The sequence below is a fragment of the Micromys minutus genome, assembly GCF_963924665.1.
Source record: "Micromys minutus genome assembly, chromosome: 28".
Lineage (NCBI taxonomy): Eukaryota > Metazoa > Chordata > Mammalia > Rodentia > Muridae > Micromys > Micromys minutus.
This window is the reverse complement of record NC_137963.1, coordinates 16582938-16609957: the sequence shown is the minus strand read 5'-3', so window position 1 is coordinate 16609957 and position 27020 is coordinate 16582938. Positions and strand designations below refer to the sequence as shown.

At 48.9% G+C, this 27020-nt stretch overlaps 2 protein-coding genes across 2 annotated transcripts; one reads left to right on the top strand and one right to left on the bottom strand.

The window, feature by feature from the left end:
• Positions 1 to 1149: 1149 nt before the first annotated feature.
• Positions 1150 to 17067, top strand: BSPRY (B-box and SPRY domain containing; the record flags this gene model as incomplete). Its single annotated transcript, XM_080940170.1, has 6 exons — positions 1150 to 1422; positions 4775 to 4873; positions 8152 to 8382; positions 9878 to 9903; positions 14659 to 14783; positions 15920 to 17067. 6 exons carry the CDS (start codon positions 1150 to 1152, stop codon positions 16444 to 16446), a joined length of 1281 nt encoding a protein of 426 aa, XP_080796296.1. The 3' UTR covers positions 16447 to 17067.
• A 1836-nt stretch (positions 17068 to 18903) lies between these two features.
• HDHD3 (haloacid dehalogenase like hydrolase domain containing 3) lies at positions 18904 to 22189 on the bottom strand. Its single transcript, XM_080940222.1, has 2 exons — positions 22100 to 22189; positions 18904 to 19834 (listed from the first exon to the last, which is right to left on the bottom strand). Exon 2 carries the CDS (start codon positions 19697 to 19699, stop codon positions 18944 to 18946), a length of 756 nt encoding a protein of 251 aa, XP_080796348.1. The 5' UTR covers positions 19700 to 19834; positions 22100 to 22189; the 3' UTR covers positions 18904 to 18943.
• Between the last annotated feature and the right edge of the window lie 4831 nt (positions 22190 to 27020).

Here is a 27020-nt window from a genome sequence, read left to right as displayed (position 1 = left end):
GCTTGGGTTTTGGTGTCATTGCCATCAGTCAGCAACTGAGACTCCACAAGTTACTTAATTTCCATAAAATAGTAGTCAGGGATGGTCGCTCACAGGGCGAAGGCACTTGTTGCCAAGCCTCGTGACCTATGTCCAATTTCCAGAACCCACATGGTGGAAGGAGCGATTCTATTCCTCCAGTTGTCCTCTGATTTACGAATGCACTGTGGTACATACAATTCCAAATACTCTCTCTCTCTCTCTCTGAATAAATGTGATAAAAATATGTCATAATAGTGTTTTTCCTTTTGCTGTTAACAGTAAGAAGCTGCTGTGTACCTGACACTATTCTCTGATTTGTTGTAGTCTTTTTTTTTTTTTTGCTTTGTTTTGTTTTAAGACAGTGTCTCCCTCTGTAGGGCTGGCTGGCCTGGAACTCACTATGTAAACCAGGCTACCCCTAACTCACAGACCTCTGTCAGTTTCTGCCTTTTGAGTGCTCAGACTAAAGGCATGTTCCACCACTTACAGTTTGTATTTTGATTTTATGTGTCTTTGAGACAAGGTCTTAGGTAGCCCAGGCTGGCCTCGAACTTTTGGTGTTCGAGGATGACCTGAACTCCTGCTCTTCGCACCTCCATAAGTGCTGGGATTTATGCCACCATAACTCACTCGTTTCATGTGCTTTCATTTATCTACTCCTCAACCCAAATGAGGGAGAGGGAGGGGGAAGGGGAGGTGGAGGTGAAGGGGAGGGGGAGAGGGAGAGAGAGAGATCGTCTCAACTCCCTTTAACAGTCAAAATCAATTGAGAAATTTGTATTTAAGACCTACCTGAAGCTGCCTCTCACACCTGCTGTTAAAAAATGCAATTAGCAAAAAAATCTGACACTTTGTAACTGCTCACTAAAGATTCATACAGCCACGAGAAGGTCGGTTGTTAGTTGTTTGTTTAAAAACAAACAAACACACACAAAAAAACAAAAATCTGGCACAACACAACTTAATGGAACAAAGAATCTCAGCCTACTGTTGCAGGCAGGACCAGGGTGGAGCAGGTCATCGCGCGGGCGCAGCCTGGGCGGGGCAAAGTCAGAGAAGGCGGGTCCTAGAAGGGCCACGCCCCCGGCACCTGCGACAGGTGGAGCGCGCGGCCTCCGGCACTCGGCCATGTCCGCGGATGTCTCCGCGACGGAGTCCGGGTCGGAGTCCGGGCCGGAGTCCTGGCCGGAGCCGGAGCCGGGGCCGGAGCCGGGACCCCGACTGGGGCGGGAACCCAGGAAGGGGTCCGAGCCGGGCCAGTTGTGCTCGGAGCACGGCGAGCCTCTGAGCTGGTTCTGCCTCTCGGAGAGACGGCCGGTATGCGCCACCTGCGCCGGGTTTGGCGGCCTCTGTCACCGACACCGCATCCGCCGGGCGGAAGAGCACGCCGAGAAGCTGAGAGTGAGCGGGCCGGGAACTAGGGTGGCTCTCTTGGGGCGGGGGAACTGGCAGGGACCAGGGACCCCGGGGGATGGGGGCGGGGGGGAGGTGGCTTCTCTGTGGCTTCCCTTGCAGAAGGAGGTGGTTAAAGGTGTGACCTCTGGAGTAAACTGGATCCGAGTTTGAATCCTGCCCCCTCCCTGTGAGTCACAAATCCTAGCTTGGTGTCTTTCATCAGTAGTTTCGGGGCATTTATAATACCACGTGTTTGTTATAGCTGACCTCGTAAAAACTTGAGTCTCTCCTTTACCCGTTGACTCCTCTCTCCCCTCAGGTTTTCTGGTGAGGGATCTAGTTCCCTTCCAACCTGGTCTTGACTGTAATTGAAGTGGTGGACGGGATGGGAGAACGGCAGGACACTCAATCTCCTAAGGCTTCTTCATCTCTTGGTTCAGTGTGACTCTAGGCTGGTCATTTTCATGTAACACACCCACCCTTTTCCCCGAGCTGCTGAGATTGGAGACCTACTCACCTTGGTGCTGCCGGCTTCCTTTCATTCTAGCTGTGGTCCCTGGGGGAACTCCTTGCAATTTGATTAAATGGTTTAATTCTCCCAACCCCACCCTGGCATTGAGCCCTGCTGTGCACTTCGAGCAGTCGCTGGGGACATCACCTACTCAAACCAGATTGTAATAAACACACCTTCCTAGAAACTGGGGCCAGTGGAGATCAGTTACTCAGGGATGGTGAAAATAAACTTGAGTAAAGTCGATATGAGTCAGCTTGCATCATGGGTTAGGATTTTACAAATTTCTAAGGACTTAGATATTTCTCATTGCGTTCCATCCAGGCCGAAGTGTGGGGTCTAACTTGGTTTCTCAGAGGAGGAAAAGGGGGCCTACAGGAGGATGGCAACTCTCACTATTTAGGGTTTAAGAGGGGGAGATTTATTGACTGGGCAAGAGGAAGCCACTTTTTGATCTCAGTGGTTATGAAGAGGAAGTGACCTAATGGAAAACCCTGAAAAGTAGCCATCACGCCTATATGAATGGTGGAAGGGTGAAGGCCGGGGCAGGATAGCAAGCTTATTACTTTGCCCCAGGTGCCTTCCCTGGGCCACCCTAAGACCTTACACTTATACCCAGCCTCGGAGTAAGGAAAGTGAGCCTTGCCTTCTTTCTTTCTACTTTAGAGTTTTTGTTTTGTTTTGTTTTTGATGCTGGGTTTAACCAGAGTCTCCGTGGGTTTTAGCCCACTGAGCTGCATGCCCAGCCCTAGAGTTTGCAACGCCTTCAACACACTCCTCCTCTCCCTCCATCCTGTAGAGAAATTGTCTCTGGGGCATAATCACTACTGATCTGGACAAAATAGGACCAGTTCGACTGCTCCTAGCTTCTGGATTCATGCCTTGAAGCTAGTTAGAAGGTAGGAACCAGCCTAGGTGCCCATTAGTGGATGATTGGATAAGGAAAAAAGTGGACATATTCACATACGTGCATGCACTAGAGTATCACTCCATAATACAGAATAAGAGTATATGATTGGCAGGAAGATGGGTAGACTGGAGACCCCCACGTTAAGTGAAACAAGCTGGACTCAGACAACTGCCACACGTTTTCTTTCATATGTGGAACAGCCATAAAAGGACACCATGAGCTGGGTGTGGTGGCACACTCCTGTACTAGTGAAGCAAAGGGATGACAAGTTTGAGCCCAGTTTGGATTTCATAATGAGGCCTTGCCATAAATAAATAAAAAAATAAAATAAATGAAGCCAGCTGTGACATCTTTAGTCTGAGCACTTGGAAGACAGAGGCAGGAGGATCTCTGTGAGTTCAAGGCCAGCCTGGTCTACAAAGTGAGTTCTGGGACAGTCAGAACTGTCCAGAGAAACCCAGTCTCAAAAAAGAGAGAGATGAAACTTAGAAGGTGTCAGGGCTGGGGGAGAGAGAATAATGAATGAAGGGTGTGAGAGAAGTTACCCTGCTACTACATTTATAGAATTAGTACACACTCAAAATACTTGTGAAAGAAAAAAGGAAAGATGCTAAGCTCAGTTCTCTTAGTCCCTGGACATGGTCACAGTGCCACAACTCATGCTGGCTGACCCTTGGATGGGTTTGGGAGAGTGTTCTGGAGAAGGTAGCTAGGTCTCCTTAGGGCAGTTGGTACTGAGGCTGGTTATTAGGGGTCAGTAACGGAGGGATGGCTGCTTGGAAGAGTACCAGCTATTTCCTGTTGGAAAGCCCTGTCTAACCATGTCTCCTAGAGCGAGCTACTTTACCATCTGCCTCAGCTTCCTCATTTCTAAACCTCTGTCTGTTCCTTTACAGTTGACGCTAGTGATTGAGAACCAAGACTCAATTGTGGTCAAGGCCACGAGCGCTCATTGTTAATAAATATGTCTTATAATTATAGTTTATTATAATGTAGTGTTTATCAACATTAAATTACATCTGTGTGCAGGAACTCCCCTGTGGATGGTAAGTCAGAGGGTGGAGTGGGGCTTATGCTTCCAAAGCGGGAGACAGAAACCCTTACAAAAGTATATACCATAGGTTGTCAGTTGTAAGTAAGAGAAAGAAAGCAGGGCAAAGGTAGAGGTGAATCAGGGAGGCCTTCTCTGAGAAGGTGGCTTATGCGTGAATAGAGGGAGCAAGATAATCAGGGAGATAGCTGAAGGGAGAGGGAAGAAGCCCAGGGCACCGAGGCTGGGTAAAGCTGGTGTTATAGAAGAGCGTAAAGTTAGTGTGAAGTAGTAGGTGGCATAGGAGATGAAGTTGAAGAGTTGTGCCAGGTGGAGCCTGTTGGCCAAGAGACCGTGACTGTGTTGAAAAATGACTGGGAGGTTTTGAGCTGACACAGCCTATACTGATGGCCTCAGGGAAAATGGCTGTAGTCATGGGAGGCCTGAAAGTTGACAAAAGAGGCCCAACTTTGTGTTCAAACAGGATTTCTCTCAGGCTGTGACCATCTGGATAGAATAACAGAAGTGTAAGTAGTCAGTGGTAAAGAGAGAGGAGGAAGGGGGTTAGGATCAAACCCATCAAAGTATATTGAGACAGGTTTACCCTGTGTAGACCAGGCTAGCCTCAAACTCACAGAAATCCACCTACCTCTGCCTCTTAAGTGCTAAGATTGAAGGCGTGTACTTACTACCAGCACCTGGCTAAGACCCTTGATGGCTGGAAGGGGAACCCAGCATTAGTGATCTCAAGGAAAGACACTATAGGCATATGTGGGGTTAGCATTATCTTTGATAATGATGATATCTGGTTTGGACCACAGGAGTGTGTGATGAAAGGCAAAGTCACTCGGAGAGCAAGTGGCCCATATGCATGGATCACGATGCTGTATTGTCATCTGTGTTGCAGAACAAGATCGTGGACCAGTGTGAGAGGCTGCAGTTACAGAGTGCTGGAATCACCAAGTATGTGGCAGAGGTCCTGCAGGGGAAGAACCAGAAAGCAGTGGTAATTAATTCGCCCTCTCTCCTCCCCACACCCTGCCTCCTCCAAGGATAAGAGCCTGGTCTGCGGCCTACTGGTGGAGGTGGCTGACCCCCTTCTTTACTACACAGGCTACAGACTAGAAAGTCGTGTTCTGGGTAACTTCGGGTCAGAAAGTAAAAAGAGATTCGTACCTTTCTTTACACAGAAAAAAATTCAGATGATTTATTTATTGTGTGTGTATGATTGTTTTGAGTGCATGTATGTATATGGGCTATGTATGTGTCTTGGCCCCGTGGAGATCAGAAGGGGGCGCTGTAGCACTTAGAACTGGAGGTACAGATTGCTGTGAGCCACCGTGTGGGTGCTGGGAAACGAGCCCAGATCTTCTGCAAGATCAACAAGTGCTCCTAACCACCAGCCCCGTACTTAGAGCTTTCACCATGGAATTATTTTGTGCACATCCATAGAATTATGAAATCCCTCAGGCACTTTTGCATGAATTGATTATTTATTTATTTGTTTGTTTGTTTGTTTATAAAAAACAGTCTGAAGCATTGAACTCTGGGTCATGTGCATGCTAGGAAAATGCTCTCCCATTGAGCTACATCTTTGATTCTTTCCAGATTTTTTTTTTTAAATTGAAACAGTGTTTCATGTACCTTAGACTGGCCTCAAACCTGCTACATAGCCAGAAACTACTGATCTTCTGTTTCCATCTCCTGAGGGCTGAGATTACAGGCAGGCGCCTCTATGGCAGGATCCTCTGAAGTGTTCTTACAACAATTTTATGCAGTAGGTGGCAGGAAGCATCCTTATTTGAGATGGGGAAATAAGCCTTACAGAAGTTAGTTGACTTGCCCAAGGCCCCACTGCCTCACGGCGGACTCCGTCCTACGCCCTGTATCCTCCGGTTCTCTGGCCACTGAGGCTGCCAGTCCTTCTTCCAGCACGGCTGTTGTGACTCCACTCTCAGATGCCCCCTTCAGGCCAGGGGCCTGTCATAAACAAATAGGTGTTGCTGTAAATCTCCAACCCAAATAAGGCTGTGCAAGGAAATCACAACTCAGTAAATATGAATACAAGCTGTGCGCCAAGATTGTGCAGATCTGCCACTGCACTACTCTGTTCCCCAGCTGTGACATCCCTTAGAACTTACAGTTTCTTCCTTCCACCTCTTCTTCTGCCTTCCTCTCTCCTTCCTCTCCTCTTTTCTCTCCTCCTCTCTCTAAAACTTTCAGCTCCACCTTTCCCTTCCCCTGCCCAATCACACAGGCTCTAACCTTTACTTTACTAGTTAAAATGGGGAGAAGGTTCACATGGAGTCACCTGAGTTTGTGATTCACTCCTCTTCCAGGCAGCCCTTCTTGGGGAAGTGGAATTAGCATCAAAATACAAACAGCACCAAGGCCATCCACAACCGACAGGGAGCATTATGGCAGGGCACAGGGGTCTCTCAGAAGCTGAAGGGGCCAGGACTAGGAACCAGGAAGCAGTGAGTGGTTCAGCTAGTCTGTGTTCACCACTCCCACTTGCACGCTTGCGTGCTTGCACGCTTGCATGATGGTGTTGATTGCTCTACTCAGTCTGTCTTTCACTTTCTCCCTCTATTTTCCTGTCCTCTGCTGGCTAAAGCTTTAGCACAACATAGACTGGAAGCTACAGCAGCAGAGCCTGGCTGTAAGTGGGAGACTTCTGACATTTCACTGTTTATTTCACAAGCCCTCGCTGGGCACTTCCCCGGGTGCTGGGCCTTCTGCAGTGAACAAACATGGAAATGCCTGCTTTCTCCAGCGCTCCGTGTCTGTCAGTAGAGATGGGCAATAAAGGATGAGGTGTGTCCCATGTCAGAAAGTAATCCGCTCTTTGAGGGAGATGCAAATAGGAAGGTGGACAACTTGTCTGAGGCCAGGGGTTCAATTTACTCTTGCTATGCTAAGGAATGCTCTCAATGAGAAAGGTCGCTATTTGGGGCTGGCAAGATGGCTCAGCAGGTGAACTGCTTGCTGCAAAAGCCTTAGAGTCCTGTGAGGCTGAAGCAGCATGAATGGGTCAGATGCAGGAAGAAGTAAAAGTAAAATCAGAGAAGCAAGAGGTTCAGGGAGAACCTGGATCAGAGAAGCAAAAGGCTCAGGGAGAAGCTGGGTCAGACCCTCTTGGCCACAGAGGGGTTCACTTCTTCATTTCAGATAAAGAGAAGCCACGGAAAGGCTTTATATACATACATGCATGCATACATACATACATACATACATACATACATGCATGCATGCATACGTACATACATACATTACAGAGTAGGGTGAAAGACTGAAGGGATGGGATAGCTCAGTTAAGAGCACTTCTTGCTCTTCTAGAAGCTGAGTTTGGTTGCTAGTACCTACTTTGGGCAGTTGGAGATCCAACATGCACACACACACACACGCACACGCACACAGAGGAGTGGTGGGGCAGAAGGAGTGAGGCTTCAGTTTTAAAAAGGCTCCTTTACAACTATAGTAGGAAGTAACCGTAGGCAGCTGGAGTGAAGGCCAGGAGACCAATTGGGAAGCAGTTATAATAATACAAGTGAAGCCAGTTTTCTTGATACTCTAATCTGTTCTCCCCTCTGCACTGGGTACATCATGGGTCTCTGTTTCTTGTATAAGACAGAGGTGACTACTCCTTGTACCACACAAAGCAGGTTTCCAGAGATAGGGCCCAGGGAAACAACTGACTGAATTCATGGCTTGAGGTACCATGCATGCCAGACCCTGACCACTGGGAGTTAGAAGGCGGTGCTCATTATTCTCCTTAGCTGAGGATTTTCTTCTGAGCCTCTCCAGAGAACAGAAAAACTCTCCTTTGGGGCCAGCCGGAATGAGCAAGCCTCAGGAGGTGATAAGATTTTGGCCTCGGGTGGGGTGCAACTAGAGCCTGGTTGGTTCTAGTTGATAAGCACTTTCTCTTTAAGGCCCTTCTGTCCTGTGGTCACTATGCTTAGCTCACCTTTGTCCCATGGCCACCATGTTTCCAACTGTGAAATAAGCAGGCCATTCTAGTTGAAGATCTTCTGTCCTCTGGCCATGACCTTCTGAGACACGGCCTAGATGTTTGGATCTCAAGTTTCTCTGTCTTAAAGCACACTCAGGAAAGTCTGCATTCTGGGTGTCAGAGTGAATGTCTTGAGTACCCTGACTCTCCTCACTTCCCTGCCCATGGCTGGCACTGTCAATGTTGGCATTGCTTTCCCTCAGTCCAGATTCTCTTGCTTGTGAGTGGGACTTTGCCAGGACCTGACTCTCCATCTTATCCCTTGGCAGATCAGGGCCAGTGCAGCGAGGGAAGTGGTCATCCAGAGGCTGGGCCTGGTGAGGAGCCTGTGTGAGAGTGAGGAGCAGCGGTTACTGGAGCAGGTGCACGGTGAGGAGGAGCGGGCCCACCAGAGCATCCTGACTCAGCAGGCACACTGGGACGACGCACTCCAGAAGCTGGACAGCCTGCGCACCAGCATGGTGGATATGCTCACCCATCTGGATGACCTGCAGCTGATTGTAAGTCAGGAGAGGGTGAGGGCGCAGGAGGTGCGCCAGGCTCTCCGGATGTAAAAAGCTTGAGAATGCCTGTAGGTAGGATGGTGAGCCTTTGAGACAGGGAGGGGTGATGATGATTTAAAACCCGACTTTGAAGCTTCTTCTGGTCTAGGCCTATCTATGCACTTCCTCAGCAAAGAACCCAGCTAAGTCAGCTCAACCAAAAGCCCCTGCCACTGATATCTGATAGCCTTTGGCATTGATCAGATTCCACATCTCCACTATCCCCAAGGGCTGTCTGGCCACCCTGGTCTGTCTTCAGCAGGAATCCTGTTAGGTAGGTTTAGCCAGGATTCCCCCTCCCGCTCAGAGCTTCCTCTCTGTGGTTTTCCACCCACTGATATCATCCTGCTCCATGGCCATTGATCCCCGTGCTGTGCTCAGAGCTGAACCCAGCCCCGCTCTCATCTACTGCAAGACCCCCGTGCAGTGGCCCCTATATCTGTTTTTACTATATGTTTAAGTAAATATCATTGGCGCATTCGATTTTTAATATGAGTCAGGGGAATATAATTATCTGAGTGTTTTGGCACCTTCTAGCAACATACTTTCCATGCCAAACAAATGCTTATTGAGTGCATAATGTTGTGTAATGGGGCAGAGTTATGGGACACAGCTGCAGTCGCTCCCAGCCTTACCCAAGAGGTAAACACTGACAAGTCCCTGCACTGGAGGAATACCTTGGAAGTCAGGACATCCCCAAGGCAGTGGGAGCAGATCATAGACAGCTTCCTGGATGAACTGGCTTAGGAGTAAAAAGAAAAGTGCTCAGGTACAGGGAACTGGGGAGGTGAAGACAGTTTGGAAGTACCCAGGAAGAAGGCTGTGCTTGGTACAGATAAGGACACCAATGTAAAAAACACACTTTTGACATTCCCAGACAGAAGCACAATTAATATTCAGTGTGTTGCTCTTCAAAGTACTTTATAGATATGCAGACGCCTCCGGTTTTGAGAGGATGGTTTTGAGTAGCATTGCAGAATGGAGGGGGTGCAGGGTAACCAGGCCAGCCCACGGCCTTTCAAGTAGGGCAGTCACAGAGACTGTCCTAGATTGTGCATTCATTCGGCACCAGTCTCCAGGCAAGGGCACATTCTGTCCCAGCCACCAGGGTAGTCACAATAAGAGATTCAGAAATTCTGCAGCCATCTAGGAGCGGATAGTCTCCGTGGCAGGGGTCAAGGGGATCTGGGACTATAGAGGATGGTTCTGAAGTAAAGTTGAGGGGAACCGGGGATGCCTCAGGGTGGGCGGTAATGGCCGATTCACTCTTTGTGTGTGTGTTGGGAGGGCAGGGGCACCTGTGGGTATGTGAGAGATAGCAACCCAGGAAGCCTTGTGCTTGGTCTTTGCTGTAAGTCTGCATGCACACATGGTTGTATGCAGTGAAGCGTGTTCGCGTGTTGTCTGCTTGCTGGGAGTCCAGCCAGCCTGACCTTGCTTTCTTTTCTTGCAGCAGAAGGAACAGGAGATTTTTGAGAGGTAAGTGTGATCACATGATTTGCTCAGGCAGTTACTGAGCCCCCCTTCCCCACCCCCCACCCCTCCCCTTCCCTGTTCCTCCCCCACAGTTCTTCTTCCTAGTCTGCTACATCCCAGGCATGCAGCCGAACTACTTCCTAGAGGCTGGCTCCAAGGTCACCCCCTGACCTTTACCCCACCATGGTTTCTTTAGATCCGAATGGAAAGGGAGTGAAACAAACGTTGACTACTCAGGGCCTTGCCTTGGGCTTTCCTAAACTTACCCTACTTCAACTATGGTCACAATGGATAATAATGCTGAGGCCCAGAGAGTGCACCGGGGGCCTGGAGTCACCTGATGCCTCTCCCCTTATCTCCTCTACCTTCTTTTCTGCAGTGAAAGGACTTCAAGACTTAAGTCTGCATTCACACTCAAATGTCCTGTCTTAATTGTTCAGTAAAAGAATCTCAACAGTCCTTCCTGAGTACTAAAGGGTTGAGAGGCTGGAGCCTGAGGAAATGACCAAGTGGATAGAATTTGCCAGGCAAGTTGATTAGCCATCTCTCTATGGTTGTTGCTTGGTAGCTCAGTGGTTTGGCTAGCCTGTACAAGGTCCTGGTTCAATTCCTGGCCCTCTGGAAAGAGAAGGAAATTGAAAGTTAAAGGGCAATCTTTATTAACTCTTCCCAGTCTCATTTCCCTAGAGATAGGGTTGGTTTCAAAGATGTAGATTTTTTTAAATGTATTTAGTTACTTAATTATTTTGGGTGCACGTATGTATGGGTATATGTGGATGTGGGAGTCTCTACCATATGGGCATTGAACTCAGGTTGACGAGCTTTTGTGGCAAGCACCTTGACCTACTGAGTCAGCTCACCAGTCTTAGACGTAGAATTTCAAGTGTGTGTGTGTGTGTGTGTGTGTGTGTGTGTGTGTGTGTGTGTGTGCAACAATAGATATAACAATATTTTTAAATGAACACAGATGGGATCATTTTGCACCTGTCCTACTTGTTAGTAGCTATTTTATAAAAATTCTATATTAAGACATTTAGATTTCCTTCCTTCTTTCTTTCCTTTCTTCCTTCATTTCCCTCTTCTTTCCTTTCTTTCTTCCTTCCTTCCTTCTTTCCTTCCTTCCTTCCATTTTTAGGAATGATCTTACTATTTAATACTGGTTGGCTTTGAACTGGCCTCAGATTCACAGAGGTCACCTGCCTCTGCCTCCTGTATGCTGAGATTATAGGTGTGCACCACGACATTCAAGGACCTCATTTTTGAAAGTCTGTGAAGTATTGCACATTAAGGATGTCAATCCCTACACCAAACTCTCTCTCTCTCTGATAAAGATAGATCCTATTAGATTCAGTTATTCTATTTAATGTGTATGAGTGTTTTCAAAAGCACCTGTGCCTGGTGCCTATGAAGGTCAGAAGAGGGCATCAGATCCCCTGGAAATGGAGTTATGGACGGTTGTGGACCATCTTGTGAGTGCTGGGAATCAAACCTGGTTCCTCTACGAGAGTAACAAGTGCTCTTAACCTCTGAGCCATCTCTCCAGCTTGCTCTCTCCAAATGTTACCTTGTTTATGGTACTGGGTGTTCAACTCAGAGCCTGATGCATGGTAAGAGTTTTGCCTTTTGTTTTTGCTTCAGAAATATAATCTCACGTAGCCCAGGCTAGCCTATAAATCTGGATCCTTCTCCCTCTGCTTCCCTTGTTCTGAGATGACTGGCTTGAACCGCCCACACGTTTAAAGCACGTTTCCCACACTCTGGTCATTTTCTCAATCTGCTCCTCTCTTTCACCGTCTTCTTTTACCACGGTATATCCTCAGTACGAAGCGAGCTTGGCTTTTTAACCTCACCTCTTAAGTTTTTAAATTTCGGACTATTCCAAACGGATGGAGAAGTTGCAAAAGTGGCATAACGGGCTTTGCCAGAAGCCGCATCCTGCCGCGGAATCTCCCACACTGTTCTGCTCATCCGCGTGGTTATCATTTCCCATCTCAGCATCTCCTCATTTATAGTGCACACAGACACACCTTTTTCCTGACCTATGCCGAGAACATGTCTTTAATCTCTAAATACTTCAATATAGCTCCTAAAATCAAAAGCAAATATAAACCATCACAAAAGCTAAGACGAGGCATTAGTGTTCTCACCGCTACGGACATGCTGTCCCGGGCCTTCAGCCAGAGCTTGGGCATTTGTGGAAATTCCTGTGCATGATCTATATCCTAACTTCCAACTCTGGCCTAACGTAGCAGTGTTCAGCCTTTGCCTGTCCCCTATTCCATGTGTGTATATTACATTAATAACCCTGGCTTTCAGGCTGGGCCTGGTGGTGTACAGCTTTAATCCCAGCACTCAGGAAGCAGAGACAAACAGATCTCTGTGAGTTCAAAGCCAGCCTGGCCCACAAAGAGAGTTCCAGGATAGAGCTATGGAGAGAAACCCTGTCTCAAAAAAAATACTATCACTACTACCAACAACAGCAGTCATAAATTAAAAATGAAATAAAAACAACCCCAGCTCCCAGGAGGCCAGTAGCTGGCTGTCTGTATCTTCTCAGGCCTCCAGAACACACACTGTTGGATTGCCGAGCCCACGCTTCTTCCACTGAAGATTTGTGAGGAGTGCACTGCGCTCTAACCGAGGCTATTCTTGCCCAAGAACTATTGTTGGGCCCACGAGGCGGAATCTCACTTATCTAATGAGAAATGCCTTTGTTGTCTCTGTTTCTACATTCGTGGTGGCCGGACTCAGCTCTTGCCTAAGAGTGGCAACAAGTCCCCCCTGCATAGATGGAGTGTTTTGGTTCTAGCCAGGCCTTGCTGTACCCTGGGACCATGACTTGTGTGTTCTCTACCATGCAGCGGCTGGACCACTTGGCTCCCTGTTGACTTCAGTCCACATGTGGTCTCAGTTCTGTCCTAGAACAGCAACTTAGTTGCTGACAGTGGTTCCTCCTCATCTCCACCTGTTAGCGGTGGCTTCTCCGCATAGAGCTACCATGGTTTGAGAGCACAGGCTCTCTCTTGTTCTGGCCACAAAGAGCCTTTGTCACCAGGGCCCATTGTCAGCATTTGTAAGGCTCTTCTCATTCCAGGACAGCCAGTGACGGTCTCTTAGAGACCTTGCATGCATCAGGCCAGTACTGCTGGATGACCTCAGGCCATCTTCAGAACTAGAGGTAGTAGGAAAGTTCTTTCTGAGAAGCCAGGTTGGAGGACAGCACAATGTTGGATACATTTCCGCTTCACCCTTTGTCCCTTTGAGATTTCATTTCACGCCAAGGAAAGAAATGTCGCGGTCGGTGCGGTTGGTGCCGGGTTCAGTCTGTTCTGATTTCACAGGGACGCAGGGCTTGAGCCCAGCTCCCATTTTCCCGCTAAGTGCCTGCATAAAGCTCCGATCTCATGTCACATGGGATCACCCGTACCTTCCCATCACGTTTAAGTGATGATACATAAAAACAGTAAACACGAGGCCAAACAGCTGGATAAAGGCATTCCCTTCTTTAAAATTTTTATTTTTAATATTTATTTATCTTATTTTGTATATGTGTGCATACCTGCATGTATATGTGTGTATGTATATACATGTATATACATGTGTGTGTGCAAATGTATATATGTACCACATGTACAGGAGCCTGAAGATAGAAGAGAGCATTGGGTCCCCTGGAACTGGAGTTACAGAAGGTTGTGAGCTGCCATGTGGGTTCTGGGAACAGAACCAGAGTCTACAAGTCCTCATGACCACTGAACTGTCTTTTCAGCCCTACTTGGGTTTTTCTTTGTGAGTGTGTGTGTGTGTGTGTAAATGCCATCGTGCATGTGCCCTGGTGTGTATATGGAAGTCGGAGAACAGTCTCAGATGCTGGTTCTTACCTTCCTTCTTGTTTGAGATAAGGTCTCTCTGTTGCTAGCCATGGCTGCACCGGGCTAGCTGGTCCTCCGGCTTCCTTTCCCCACCTCCTGTCTTAGCTAGCAGCATAGGACTGTTGGCGTGTGCTATCACAGCAAGCTTTCCATGGGTTCTGCAGATCCAACCTCTGGCCCACAACTTGCTCTGCAGCCGCCTTACCTGTTGAGTTGGCTCGCCGGCTTCCAGCCGCTCCCCCTTGATGACAAAATATCCTATCGCCATGTGATCCTCAGGAAGGGTGTTTGTGCTGAAGAGCGGATGATTTGGCTGGATCTTTGGACTAAGCCAGAAAAAGACCACTGCCGTGGGTTTTGAAGGAAGTGAAACCATTTCTAGATAGTTTAATAGAGAAATGTTCTCACACAGCAGATCCTGAGGCCCAGGCCCACTTCCAGCTCTGCTGTGACCTTACGCAGGGCACTCCTGTGTCACCCCCACTCCAGAGCACACTGCCTCAGTTTCCACCCTCCAAGATGTACCTATTTGTATCATTGTTGGCATGCTTGTGTGTTGGTGTGTACACCTGGCTGCCCTCACAGGGGTTCTCTGATCCCTGGAACTGGAGTACCGGGTGGTTGTGTTGATGCTGGGAGCCTCTGCCAAAGCAGCAGGAACTCTAACAGCTGAGCGCTCTCCCGTCCCCGCCCGCCCCGAGAATATACTCCCCTAGAAACGGTCTATCTGCTTCAGGCGCCTTCAAGAACATCTACTTTGCCTTTTGGCAAATACAATCATGGTATCGCCCTACCAAAGGACTTCTTTACTTTTGTCTTCCCTCCCTGGAGCTAAGTGTGCTTCCAGAACCTTCTTGAATCTTTGTCTCTCTCTTTTTTTCTGCATAAGGGCCGAGGAAGCAGAGGGCATTTTGGAGCCCCAGGACTCGGAGAAATTAAGCTTTAACGAGAAGTGTGCTTGGAGCCCACTACTGACTCAACTGTGGGCAACATCGGTTCTTGGGTCTCTCTCAGGTTAGGAGCTGCAAGAGTCCAACACTGTCTGTCTGCCTGTCTGCCTGCCAGCTTGTGTATGATGGGAGTGGGGTGGTGCTGGGTCACACGGGGCATCGGCACAGGAAGCCAGTGATGCTGGAAACAGGCTGCTCAGTAGAGCAAATCCTTTCCAGGTCTAAGCCATTCCCATTTCTGCACGGTTAGGTATAGGTTAATTATGTTCCTTTAAGTCACATCCGCCTTACAACCTTGCCTTTCTGGGTCAGCTCTTTGCCATTTATCGGAAACCTCAGGTTTATTTTTAAAAGCAGAGCGACATTTGCCTGAGTCCACAATGAAGCTGCCTGGATTGTTTCACTCTTCTGTTTAACAAACATCAGCTTAAATGGTCGGGTGAGGTAAGCCCAGCACGTGGTGGCTGAGGCAGAGAGAGTCTGGGTTCAAGGCTAGTCTGACTATCACCCTATCTGAGACCCTGTCTCAACAAGAGAACAACAAAACATTGACTTGTGGTGAATGTGGGCCTGGCCCTGTACTGCATACTGGGGCACCAGAGGGGATTATCGAGGTGACTCTCTCCTGGAGTTTTCCCGGGAATACAGATATTAATTACAGGGACAGGTTGTACGTTTGTGGATTCTGGTATCAGATGGTGCTCGGTTTAGCTATCATATTTCCTAGTTCTGTGCTCTGCCCTCAGGATATCAGCTCTGGAAGCCACAGGTAAGATCAGCTAGAAAGCAGTAAGATATGGGAATACTAAAATATTGAGTCTTCATTTGACGCCACCACTAACGTGGCACGCACGGACACTTGAGCAGCTCCTTTCTGGCCCTTGTTTCTATCAGAGTTTGTAGATGAAGATTTTAGACCAATAACTACTGTTCTCCTGGCTACAGTTCCTCAGCAAGTATTCTATATGAGACACTTAACACATTGTTTTATCTAATTTCCAGGACTACCCTACAAGTCCTCCAAGTGTTAAGTCCTCTTTGGCCCTTACCTTTAAAGGTGAAGAAACTGAGGCCAAGAAAGAGTAAATGGCTTGTCTGAGGTCTCAGCAAGAGGCAAGAAAGCCCTTGACCACATAGTAGGGCCAGATTAGGAGTGGGGTGCGGGGAGGACGCGGTACAACCCTGAGCTCTTTCTGTCAGGTACGGACGAGGTGCTCATTGATGAGAGGACCGTCAGCCCCTTATTGCACTTGTCTGAAGATCGAAGGACTCTGATGTTCAATGCCAAGAAGTCCAAGGTCTGCTCAGATGACCCAGAGCGCTTTGACCACTGGCCCAATGCCCTGGCTGCTACCGCCTTCCAGACTGGGCTCCATGCCTGGCTAGTGAACGTCAAATACAGCTGTGCTTATAAAGTGGGTGTGGCCTCAGCTCAGCTGCCCCGAAAGGGTCCTGGCAGTGACTGCCGCCTGGGCCACAATGCCTTCTCCTGGGTCTTCTCCCGCTACGATCAACAGTTCTGTTTCTCACACAATGGGCAGCATGAACCTCTGGCGCTGCTTCGGTGCCCAACACAGCTGGGCTTGCTGCTGGACCTACAAGCGGGAGAGCTGGTCTTCTACGAGCCAGCCTCAGGCACGGTGCTTCACATCCACCGCGAGTCCTTCCCTCAGAGGCTCTTCCCAGTCTTTGCTGTGGCTGACCAGGTCATCTCCATCGTCCACTGACCTCTGGCTACAGGGAGACCAGATCCACCTCCCCATCGCCCTTGCAGGTCAGGCCATGCCTCTAGCTAGTGTCCTTTTCCTCCATGGGCAGCTTCTGGAGAGATGGGGATCTGCTTCAGACTCAGACATAAGTTTTCAGTGTTGGTCATCCGTGGGGATCCTGTTTCTTCTCTCTTAGTCTCCCAAACCCACCATGCCTGTGTCCTTGCAGGGGCCCATCAACCTGTGTCTCTGGCATCCAGCAAGGTACCTTGTGCATGGTACAGTGAGGGAGCAAATGGCCGAGCAGGCGGGTGACTGGTGGTATGGCAGTTTCTGGGCAGCACTGCATTCCCTGAAAGTGCCTTGCTGCGGAGAAGCTTGTACCGAACCTTCCCTAGCCTCTCAGTTCAGTGTTTCTCGGTCCTTTTCATGATACACCATGTGAAGAGAAGCTTTTCTAGCATACAAAGGACGACTGTCGTGGGAGTGTGGCACTCTCCTCCTACATCCTGTCCCCAGGAAGCCTGCTTGCAGCACGCTGGTTGGCATCTGTCCCAGGCCCCGAGGCTGAGCTCTAGAATGGACCTACATGTGATAAGGGCGATAAACATCCCCCCACGCTGCACTGCTGAGCACCCGTTTCATGACTCTTTGGGTGGAGAGCAGCAAGCAAGAAAAACTGAGGGTAAAGGAGGGCTGGCCTTAATGAGTGTGAGCGTTATTAAAGGTTTCTAAAGGCTTAATGATGTCTTCGCTGGTAACTGGCTCCATGCTGACTGGTAGCCTTAGGTATATGCTTAGAAATAAGAGGGTTGTGGCCCCACCTAGCCTCAAGAGACTGGAGATGTTACTGGAACAAAGGCAAGTCCTTTGGCCATTTCCTCCATAAGGACTGGGGATGAAGCTTGGTGGCAGGGCATTTGGCTAGGATGCTCCAAGTTCAAGCCCAGCATTGCAGACAGAGCAGTGAAAACAAATCACGGTGGCCACAGTTTGGCTGGTGACAGTCACTGCTTTGCTTCGGCCCCTTATTGCCAGGCAGAATGTGGTCCCAGGGTGACTGGAAGATGTTTGGAGAACAGTGTGTGTGTGTGTGTATGTGTGTGTGTTTTCTTTCAACTCTATGGAGTCCCGGGTCAAACACGGGTCATCATATTTTGACAAATGATTTTTGTTTACACGTATGGGTGTTTTGTCTGCATGTATGTCTGTGCTCCACCTGTGTGCCTGTGGAGGCCAGCTGAAGGCATCAATCCCCTGGAACTGCAATTGTGAGCTGTCACATAGATGCCAAGAATCAAATCCAAGACCTCTGGAAGGGCAGCTAGTGCTCTTAAACCATTGAGCCATCTCTCCAGTGTGCCTCCCTATGCCCCTCCCTGAGCCATCTTACCAGGCCCCATTTCTGTTTGTTTGGCTTTTTTTTTTAAAGGCATTGTTTCACATAGCCCACTCTGGCCTTGGACTCCCTATGTATCCTCCATCTCTAGAATTCTGGGGTTACGGACATGCGCATGCTCCTGTGTAAAGTTGTTGGTGGTGGGTTTACTCCACCTCTGCTCACCAAATAGCTTTAAGGCAAAGAATGTGATGTAGGGCAGGCACAAGTTGACAGTGTTCTTTTTTAGCACCAGTTACAGTGTCCTCCATTCAAGGATGCTAACGGACAGTGTTCCTGTTGAGTAGCCCAGCACCCTGACTTCAGACTCATCTGACCCCAAGGCTTCCAGGGTGGGGAAGGGATTTCTATTTCAACTTCTCTGAGCTTTTTTGACCTTGTGTTTTGCACGGTGGGGCTTCAGACCTCCAGTGACAAAGGCCCTTACAGTAACAAACAGTATTTGTAAGTTGTGTGTGTGCCCACGCATGCCTACAGTTGAACCCCAGGACCTTACAAATTAGGCAATTGCTCTAGCACTGATCCACCTCCCTAGCTCTTGAAAGTGGCTCACACCCGCACTCCTAGCATTCAGAAGGCTGGTTCAGAAGGAAGGTCATCATGAGTTCCCAGGCTAGCATGAACGAGAGAAAGTTCACATCAATCTGGGCTAGAAAGAGAACCCATCTCCAAAACCCAAAAAAGTACCTGCTGTGAATAGAGGGGCCATCTGTGGATATGGAGTGGGGGTTACGGTAGAGAAAGAATGGGGGGGTCTGGTGAGATAGCACCTGTGGCACAAACTGTCATCTGAGTTCAATCCCCAGAACCCCTGTAAAGATGAGAGACCAGAGTCTACAAAATTGTCTGGCCACCACACCCACCCACCATGATATACATCCCACACATTCACACACACGTACCCACCATGTAATAATACATAAAAGGGACACAGGGAAGACTAATGAATGAGCTCAGAGACTAGGCTACTGCCAAGCCCTGGCAGTTCTATGATCAGAATAGGTTATAGAGGCTGCAGCGGGAGGGCCAAGATACCTCCCCCTGCAGGAGAGGTGAGGAAGAAGGGACTCCCTGCCTCCAATGTTTATTTGGTCCCAGCTACTTCCCTCACCAGACTCATGACATAGGACTTGAGGCCTCCAGAAGGTCAAGGGCAGGCAGGAGATGGGCCAGGGAGGGTAGAATATGTTCTTTAGATACAGAATCTCTGACTGAGGAGTCCAGAGGCTCTGAGCCTACCACCAGGAAGCTGTGCATGCCCACAGCCCGAGACCCCTGGTAGTCACAGAGGTAACTATCCCCAACATGGGCTGCTGCTGCAGGTTCTACACAAGCAAGTTGCAAAGCCTCACGGAAAATCCGCGGGTCCGGTTTAGGACAGCCCACGGCCTCAGAAGTCAAGACAAAATCAAAATGTTCTCGCAGGCCAAGGCCTATTAGGATATCCTCTAGCCGACGGTCGAAGTTGGAGACCACTGCCAACCTCAGACCTCGCTTACGGCACCCCTTCAGGGCAGCCTCAGCCCCCTCTAACACCTGCCAAGTGAAAGGGCGGCTGAAGTCTTCGTATAGCTGGTCAGCAACGGGAGTCGTGGTCTGGGCATCTGGGATCCCTGCTAGGCGGAAGGTGTGTAGGACCACGTCCATCCACCACTGACGGGAAGTGAGGCCACGGCTCAGGCCGTAGTTGGGAAAGCTGTGGCTCTGGGCCCTGTATGCCTGCCTGAAGGCTTGTTCCACGGCTGTGGCTTCCACCACCAGTCCATGGGCCCGGGCCTTGCTGGCGTATTCCTCCCCAACAGGGCGGCGGAGCTTGATCAAGGTGTCCTTCACATCCCACGTCAGTAGACGCATCTGCAGCCGGTGTGCCATGGAGATCAGGTTCCCTGTAGATCCCAGAATCAAAGGAGATGCCGAGCTGGTTCTGGCCACCCTTACCCCGGGTAACGGTGGCTCCTTTGCAGGCTGTGTAGGTCAGAGCTGTAAGCCGTCACAAAGCACGAGATCCTGGAATGAAAGATCAGTAGGTGGGGTGGATGCCGAGGCCCCGCTGTCAGACTGGATCCACAGACCAGAGGAGTCCATCTAAATGCCTGTGAGCCTCATCTGGAAGAGAAACACGAGGGTGTGCGGCTCACAAGATCCTGGGGCTGGAGCTAGAGTTGTGGCTCAGCTGGTTCCAGCGCTTGCCTAGTATACAGAAAGCCTACATTTGATCCCCGTACGGAATAAAGTAGGCATAGTGGCACACTCATCATAGTCCCAGGGACTGGGAGGAGGAGGCAGGGGAATCCAGATGTTCAAAGTCATCCTTGGATATATAGCAAGCAGTGATTAAGAGCATTGGCTGCTCTTCCAGGGGACCTGGGTTCAATTCCCAGCACCTACATGACAGCTCACAGCTGTCTGCAACTCTAGTTCCAGTGGACTTTACCCTCACATAGACACACATGCAGGTGAGAAAACAAAATCATTAAAAACAAACAAAAACAAAACACACACACACACACACACACACACCCAGTGAAGATTTTTGGACTAAACGAAATCATTTATGTATTTGTTTCAAAACCCACTTCTGGGCATCATATGAGCCAGATGTTGGGGAAGAAAGCAGGTTTTCATGCCCAGTGGCATTTCTAGGTATTAAATAATAAGGGTTTCCCTGTAGACAAAACTATAAAACAAGCACAGTGAAATCAGAATGCATCACGAGGCTATAAATCTGGAACCAAAGTTAGTCTTTGAACTCAGGGAATTTCCTTAGCAGGTATAGTTCTTAAGAAGACCTGAAAAAAGAACATACAGTGTGTGTATGTATATATACATACATACATACACATACACACACACACACACACACACACACACACACACATATATATATATATATATATATATATATATATATATATATATATGTATACATATTTTTTTTTTTCAACTTCCTTGAGGCTGGGCAAAGTCTAGTGCTCTGGGTAGAGCCAGACTCAGGTGCACAGCCTAAGATCAAAGTCAGGAAGCAGTAATGACTGCTATTACCTGTGTGTGGTGTTTTCCCTCCACGTACATAAGCATACCTCAGTCATGCCCGGTGCCTGTGAAGCCAGAAGAAGGTGCCAAATGCCCTGGCACTGGAATTACAGACAGTTGTGAGCTGTCACATGGGAACTGAACCTGGTCCTCTGGAAAAGCGGCAGTGCCTCTAACCTCTGCGCCATCTCTCCAGCCCATGACCCTTTTACAATCGTAAGAAAATGGTGCCCTTCTTTAAGAAGCCCATGATGCGCACACTTGAGAATGCCTGACTTCAGAGTCCTTCTTTTCCTCCTACCCTCATGCTTAAGCCTACATTAAAATGTTATTAATAAAAATCACCAACTTGGCTTCATTAGAGAGAGAGAGAGAGACAGAGAGAGACAGAGAGAGGGGGGAGGGAGGGAGGAAGGGAGGGAGGGAGAGAGAGAGAGAAAGACTGAGAGAGGGAGGGAGGGAGGGAGGGAGGGGGAGGGAGGGAGGGAGGGAGGGTGAGAGAAAGTACTAGTAATGTCAAAAAAGAGAGAGGTTGCTGGAGACTCTAACCAAGACTGGTGAGGGGCTGACCCAATGCCTAGACTCTAGCCAGGGCTCCCTTTGCTAACCCATATTTAGATTCTTTTACACGTTGGATTATGTTGAGCCTGGGACAGGGTGGGACAGAAGATTGTCTGTTCTTACTTGGCTCTGGGCTGCAACTTCTCCATCCTCCCGGGAGTTATTAGTGCCAAGGAAACCAACTCAGGAAGGCGACTGACCCCAATACCCAACAGCCAGAGACTGACACTGTCCCCAGACAGAGCGGACTGCAAGGCCGTGTCTTTCAGTCTGTGGGGTCCGGGGTTCATTCAGAGTGCAGCCAAACAAAACAGGTGAGGAGGGGCGTGGGGGCGGGGATGCGTGAAGGAGTGTGACAAGAGAACTTAATTTAGCTCGAAATAGCGAGACAACGTTAAAAGGGCTCTCAGTACGCAGATGGGTAGGCTGAGGACCAGCCAGGAACCAGACTATCCGAAAGTCCTCGGGATGTCTCAGGCTCAGCTATGCCCCAGGACAAAAGTCGTAGCCGGGCTGGGGTTCCCGTAGCAGGACCGACCACCCCAAAAGCAGCGGGACCCGAGACTGGAGTCTCCTGGGCCAGGTCCACTGCAGGCTGGCCTCCAGTGTTCCCAGCTCGGCTGCACGGAGTTCCCGTGGCTCAGCGCCCTTCAACCAGCCCCCAGCCTCCGCACCCACCTGGCTCAAGGAAAGCGACCGGAGAGGCAGGGGCTGCTCCACCGGCTCAGGCGGTCAGAAGCTCACGACACTCGGACTTGCCATTGCTTCTCGCCCCGCCCTGCTCTAGGCGTCACCAAGCTCCTCCCTCGCACCGGTCACCGGGCACGCTGAGAGTCTAGGGCCTCCTGTCCCTTTCGTTACCCCGTAGCTGCCCTGCTCCCTGTCTCACGCCCTCTTACCACCACCAGGCTTCTCAAGGTCACCGTCTCGCCTCCTCATCGCGTTCCTTCCTCATTTCCCTTATCCTCATTATCACAACCCGGGTGATTCTCTCTGCATCTCATCTCTATTCCCCGCCCCCTTCCCTGGGATGGGGACGCTGGGGAAGGAAGTACCTAGACTGACTTGGGAATGGGGTGGGGGGGCGGGAGGGGGTTCAGCCTGGCTCCCCTAGTGCACTGAGGACTCCAGCAAGGCTCTCTGTCCCTCTCTGTTCTGAGAGACTCCAGTTGGTTCTAGAAGGGAACTGCTTGCCACACCACAGTTTGTTCACCGCCACGACCTAGACACTTGGTTTTAAGATAGGGTCCCACTAAGCATGTAACCGGGCCACGAACATCTTCCTGCCTCAGCCTCCCAAGTGCTGGGCGTGCCACCACTTTGTTTGTCTACCCTAGGAGCTCTGTAAAAAACAAAAACAAACAAACAAACAAAAACATTTAAGGGAGAAGAGACGTGTTTTCTTCAAAAGTACTGTCGAAAGCAAACAGGCAAAGCTCTCCTCTCCACCTGGTTGGTCCGTGAAGGGCTAAGTCAGCAGCCGTGTTCTGTGTCTGACCCATGCATACAGCAGGAAAATGAGTTCCCTGCCTACTCGAACATGGGAGGGACAGGCAAAAAACCAAGTACATAACTGACAAGGGCTGTGAGCGCTGCCAAGGACCTGGCTGGGAGGCGAGGCCAGGAGCGCTTCCCTCTGCTCTTTTCTTCCCTTCCCCCACCAACACCCGCTTAAATCATCTGTTATCTCCTGGCTCTGTGGACTTTAGATGGGCTCAGCTCCCTCTCCCTGGGCCTCAGAAAACAAAGTGCAAAGTCACAGACCAGGCGGCTCACCTGCCAGACTGGTTTTGCAGCACAAGCTTGATTCTCAGAAATGGAGGTAGGACCAGGACATCAGAGGCCCACCTGCTTTTTCAGAGAATCTTAGCATCCCTGACTGTCTCTCTTTCCAGGGTCACCTCAAACCTAAGCCTTTAGGTTCTGATTCCAACTCCGCCACCCTGAGGACTAGACAAAGTAACTTCCAACGGAATCCAGCTTTAAGAGGATTTCCAAGATAATGAAGGTCACCTGCCATTTCATGTCTCTCTCCAAGTGGTGTTGGCATGGCAACAGATGACTGATAATCAGGATGGACCACATAGGAAACCTCTTTAGGCATTTAAGATGCTTTTCAGATGAGAAAGCTGACTTCTGGGTGCTTAAGAGTTTTGTTTCAGGTCACATACCACACTGAGCCCAGGGTTACCACACTGCACCTCTCAAACAGGGTTTGCCAGTGAGTATTGGCTTACTTGGGGTAATGACCTTGACCTAACTGTTGGGTCTCTAGAATCTGCTTTTTATTGTCTCTAGGTTATCGGTAGTAAGGAATAATAAGTAAATTAATAGCCAGGGATGTCACAGGAATGGTGGTGGTGGCCTTTGATATTCTCAGTCTCCCTTCTTTCTGATTTGCAGCTTCAAAGGAGGATCACACTTACCCAGATATGGTGGCATACCTGCAAGCACATTAGGAAGCCAAGGCACAAGGCTCACTCCAAGTTTCAGATCAGCCTTGGCTCCGGAGCATGATCCCATTTCAAACAGAAAAACACTCATGTACCATTTAATGGATGTTTTCATCCCACAACTAAATTACAAAAATCCCCTGACAGTTTCACCCTTTGGTCCATCCTACACCCCCTGGCTTCTTACTATGTGGGTGCAAGCTTGTGGCCTCTTTGGGAAATCAACTCCCGCCTCTTGTTTGTTTTTGTTTTTTTTCAAGATAGGGTTTCTCTGTGTAGCCCTGGCTGTCCTGGAACTTAATTCTGTAGACCAGGCTGGCCTTGAACTCAGAGTATTAAAGATCAAAGGTGTGCACCACCACCTGGCTGGGAAATAAACTTTCTTATATGAAGCATTTTTCCCTCCTTCAGTCTCCTGTCGAAGACACAACGAAATCCAGGCAGGGGCACAGCTTCCAGCCACACATCTCTCATTACTTTTAATTTTTCATTTACTTTTTAAAAAACATGTTTTAGTTAAAACAGAGAAAAAATGTATATGCTGGATGTGGTGGTACATATCTTTAATCCTAGTGACGAAGAGGCAGAGGGTAGGATATCTGTGAGCTTGAGGCCAGCCAGGGCTACAGTAAGATCACATCTTATAAATAAATAGGGGTGGAGAGATGGCTCAGTAGTTAAGAGCACTGGCTGCTCTTCCAGATGGTCCTGAGTTCAAAGCCCGGCAACCACATGGTGGTTCACAACCATCTGTAATGAGATCTGATGCCCTTTTCTGGTGTGCCTGAAGACAGCTACTCATATACATAAAATAAATCTTTAAAAAAAACTTTTTAAAAAAGTACACTTTTGAATTTTCACAATGTGAATAGTCTTGCAACTGCTACCCAGACCCCCCTCCAATCTAGATGCCTAGAGCATGTTTTCAGTTGTTTATCCCCCAAATGGTAGCAAGAATTCCTACCTTGCCCCTTCTTCTTGATATAGGATCTCATATAGTGGCCCAGGAATATGGAGTTGCCCTATTTCATTCATAGCAATCCTCCTGCTTCAGCCTCTTAAGTGCTGAGATACAAGCATGAGCCACCATGGCCCACCCCTCCCCTTCTCCTCTGTGTGTGTGTGTGTGTGTGTGTGTGTGGTGCTGGGACTGAACCAAGAGTACACTTCTACCACTGACCCAGCCCTCTCCTGGATTCAATTGTAGTTTCACTTGTTTGTGAGCTGGGTAAACATAACAGCACAGTAGCCACGTTCTTGAATCTGCAACACTCTGTGGCTGTCTTGTTCGTTCCATCGTAATGTGAGTGGGGTACGGCTCATTGCTGATGGACATTTGAGTTAGTTCTAGTTTGGCATGGTCACACATATTAGAAAACATGACTGACTTTCTTTTGGACTGGTCTCCAACCTCTGGGCTCATGATCCTCCCAGCAGGCATGTGAACCTTTTCAATGTGTCCCAGAGGACATCAGTATACATTATTAAGTAACTAGGTGTGGAAATCTGGATACCATCAGTGTGTTTCATTTCAGCAGACAGAGCCAGTTTTCTGAAATGGGTACTTGTAACTAGCGTTCGAATGCACCCCATTCCCAACACGCATCAACGACCTTTCAGCGTTAGGATTCTGATGCATTTATGAGATCTCAATGCTTCCACCCCATTGGTGCTCACGCAGGTGACTTGGTCAAAGTTGTTGCTACATTGCCTAGGATGATGCTCGAGATCCTCCTGCCGCCATACTAAGCTAAGACTATCTTTGATTATGAGACCTAACAGAGTAAGACAGAAGCTGAGTCCAATCCTGCCTGCATGAACTGCCAACACAGCCCCGGGTTGCTTTGAGAACTAAATACGTGAGTACCAGAGTGGGTGTGTGGTGGTCAGGAGTCAAGATTTGGACTTGACCACTCTTCCCACAGTAGGTTCCAGGGGCTGAACTCAGGTCAGGTTTGCACTGAGAGCGCATACACCCAGTGAGTTATCTCAGCAATCCCAAGAAGAAAACCTTTACAACTACTGTTGTTTTGACTTGTGAGTTTAGAGGAACTGTTGGGTCAGGTTTGAGGAAGTGCCAGGTCAGCTAAGAACAGAATATAAAAGGAGAGACACAGATTTAGGGGGAAGGCATTCCAGGCAAAAAGGACCTTTGGTACCAGAGCCAATGCCTTGTCAGCCTTTTATGTAATGGGGCAGGTCAACCATGTGACCCATCTCTGTCCAGTTCATAGTGAGATAGCCAAATGGTGAGCATGTGACCTTTGCAAAACAATCACAGATCTCCAGAGTTGTTATGGCGGGGATGGGAAAGAATTGGTCTTTCTCCAGGATTACAGATCTTAGGGGTTATTTCACTGAAGGATCATGTTGTTGGCTGGGAAGGCTTATGTAACAAAAGACTCCCCAAGGCCAAAAGATAAGCCTGTGGCCTGGGAACACACATATCTGACATTACCGAGATTTGGGCATGCAAACCAGTTTTCTACTTAACTGGGTTTCAGCCCCTGCAACTAAGAATACCCAGCATCAGGCTGGCCACAGACCACAGGCCCTTCCTGTGCAGGGTCGGCAGTCTATGGGATGGCAAGCTGGAATCAGGGTACTCTCTCTTAGGGAGTTAAGTGGCTGATTAGGATGCCTGCCAAAAGGACAGGCTACAGCCTAAACTGGCACATTTGAGAGGGGAATGAGACCAAGTCTCACTGAGCCTCTGGACACCCATCGTCAGGCATCTAGAAGGCTAATATGCCTTGCAGACTGGAAACCTAGTTCTCTATCTAGGGATGGGGCGCAGATTCACAGGTCAACTACAACCCTTTCAGAAGACTCCCAATCTCTTCCTGACATCATAAAAGGATCTTACTCTGCAGCTCAGTCTCAAAGTCCTGGAAGTCCTTCTGCAAGCCATGTCTGTCTGTGCCTGCTTTATTTTGTGTAACAATATGGGTGGCTGCCACCAAATGACACTTCAGGTGACAAGACCTGACTCCAGGGGGCACTACTCTCAGACTATGAGGAAGGAAAATGGGTTCCAAGGTCTTCCTCCTATACTTCCTCCAGTTAGTCACACAGGAGGGCCATCCATATTTCCCACTGCCACTTACTGGGAGGTGTCATGACTGGTTGGGATAGGGGCTTTGGAG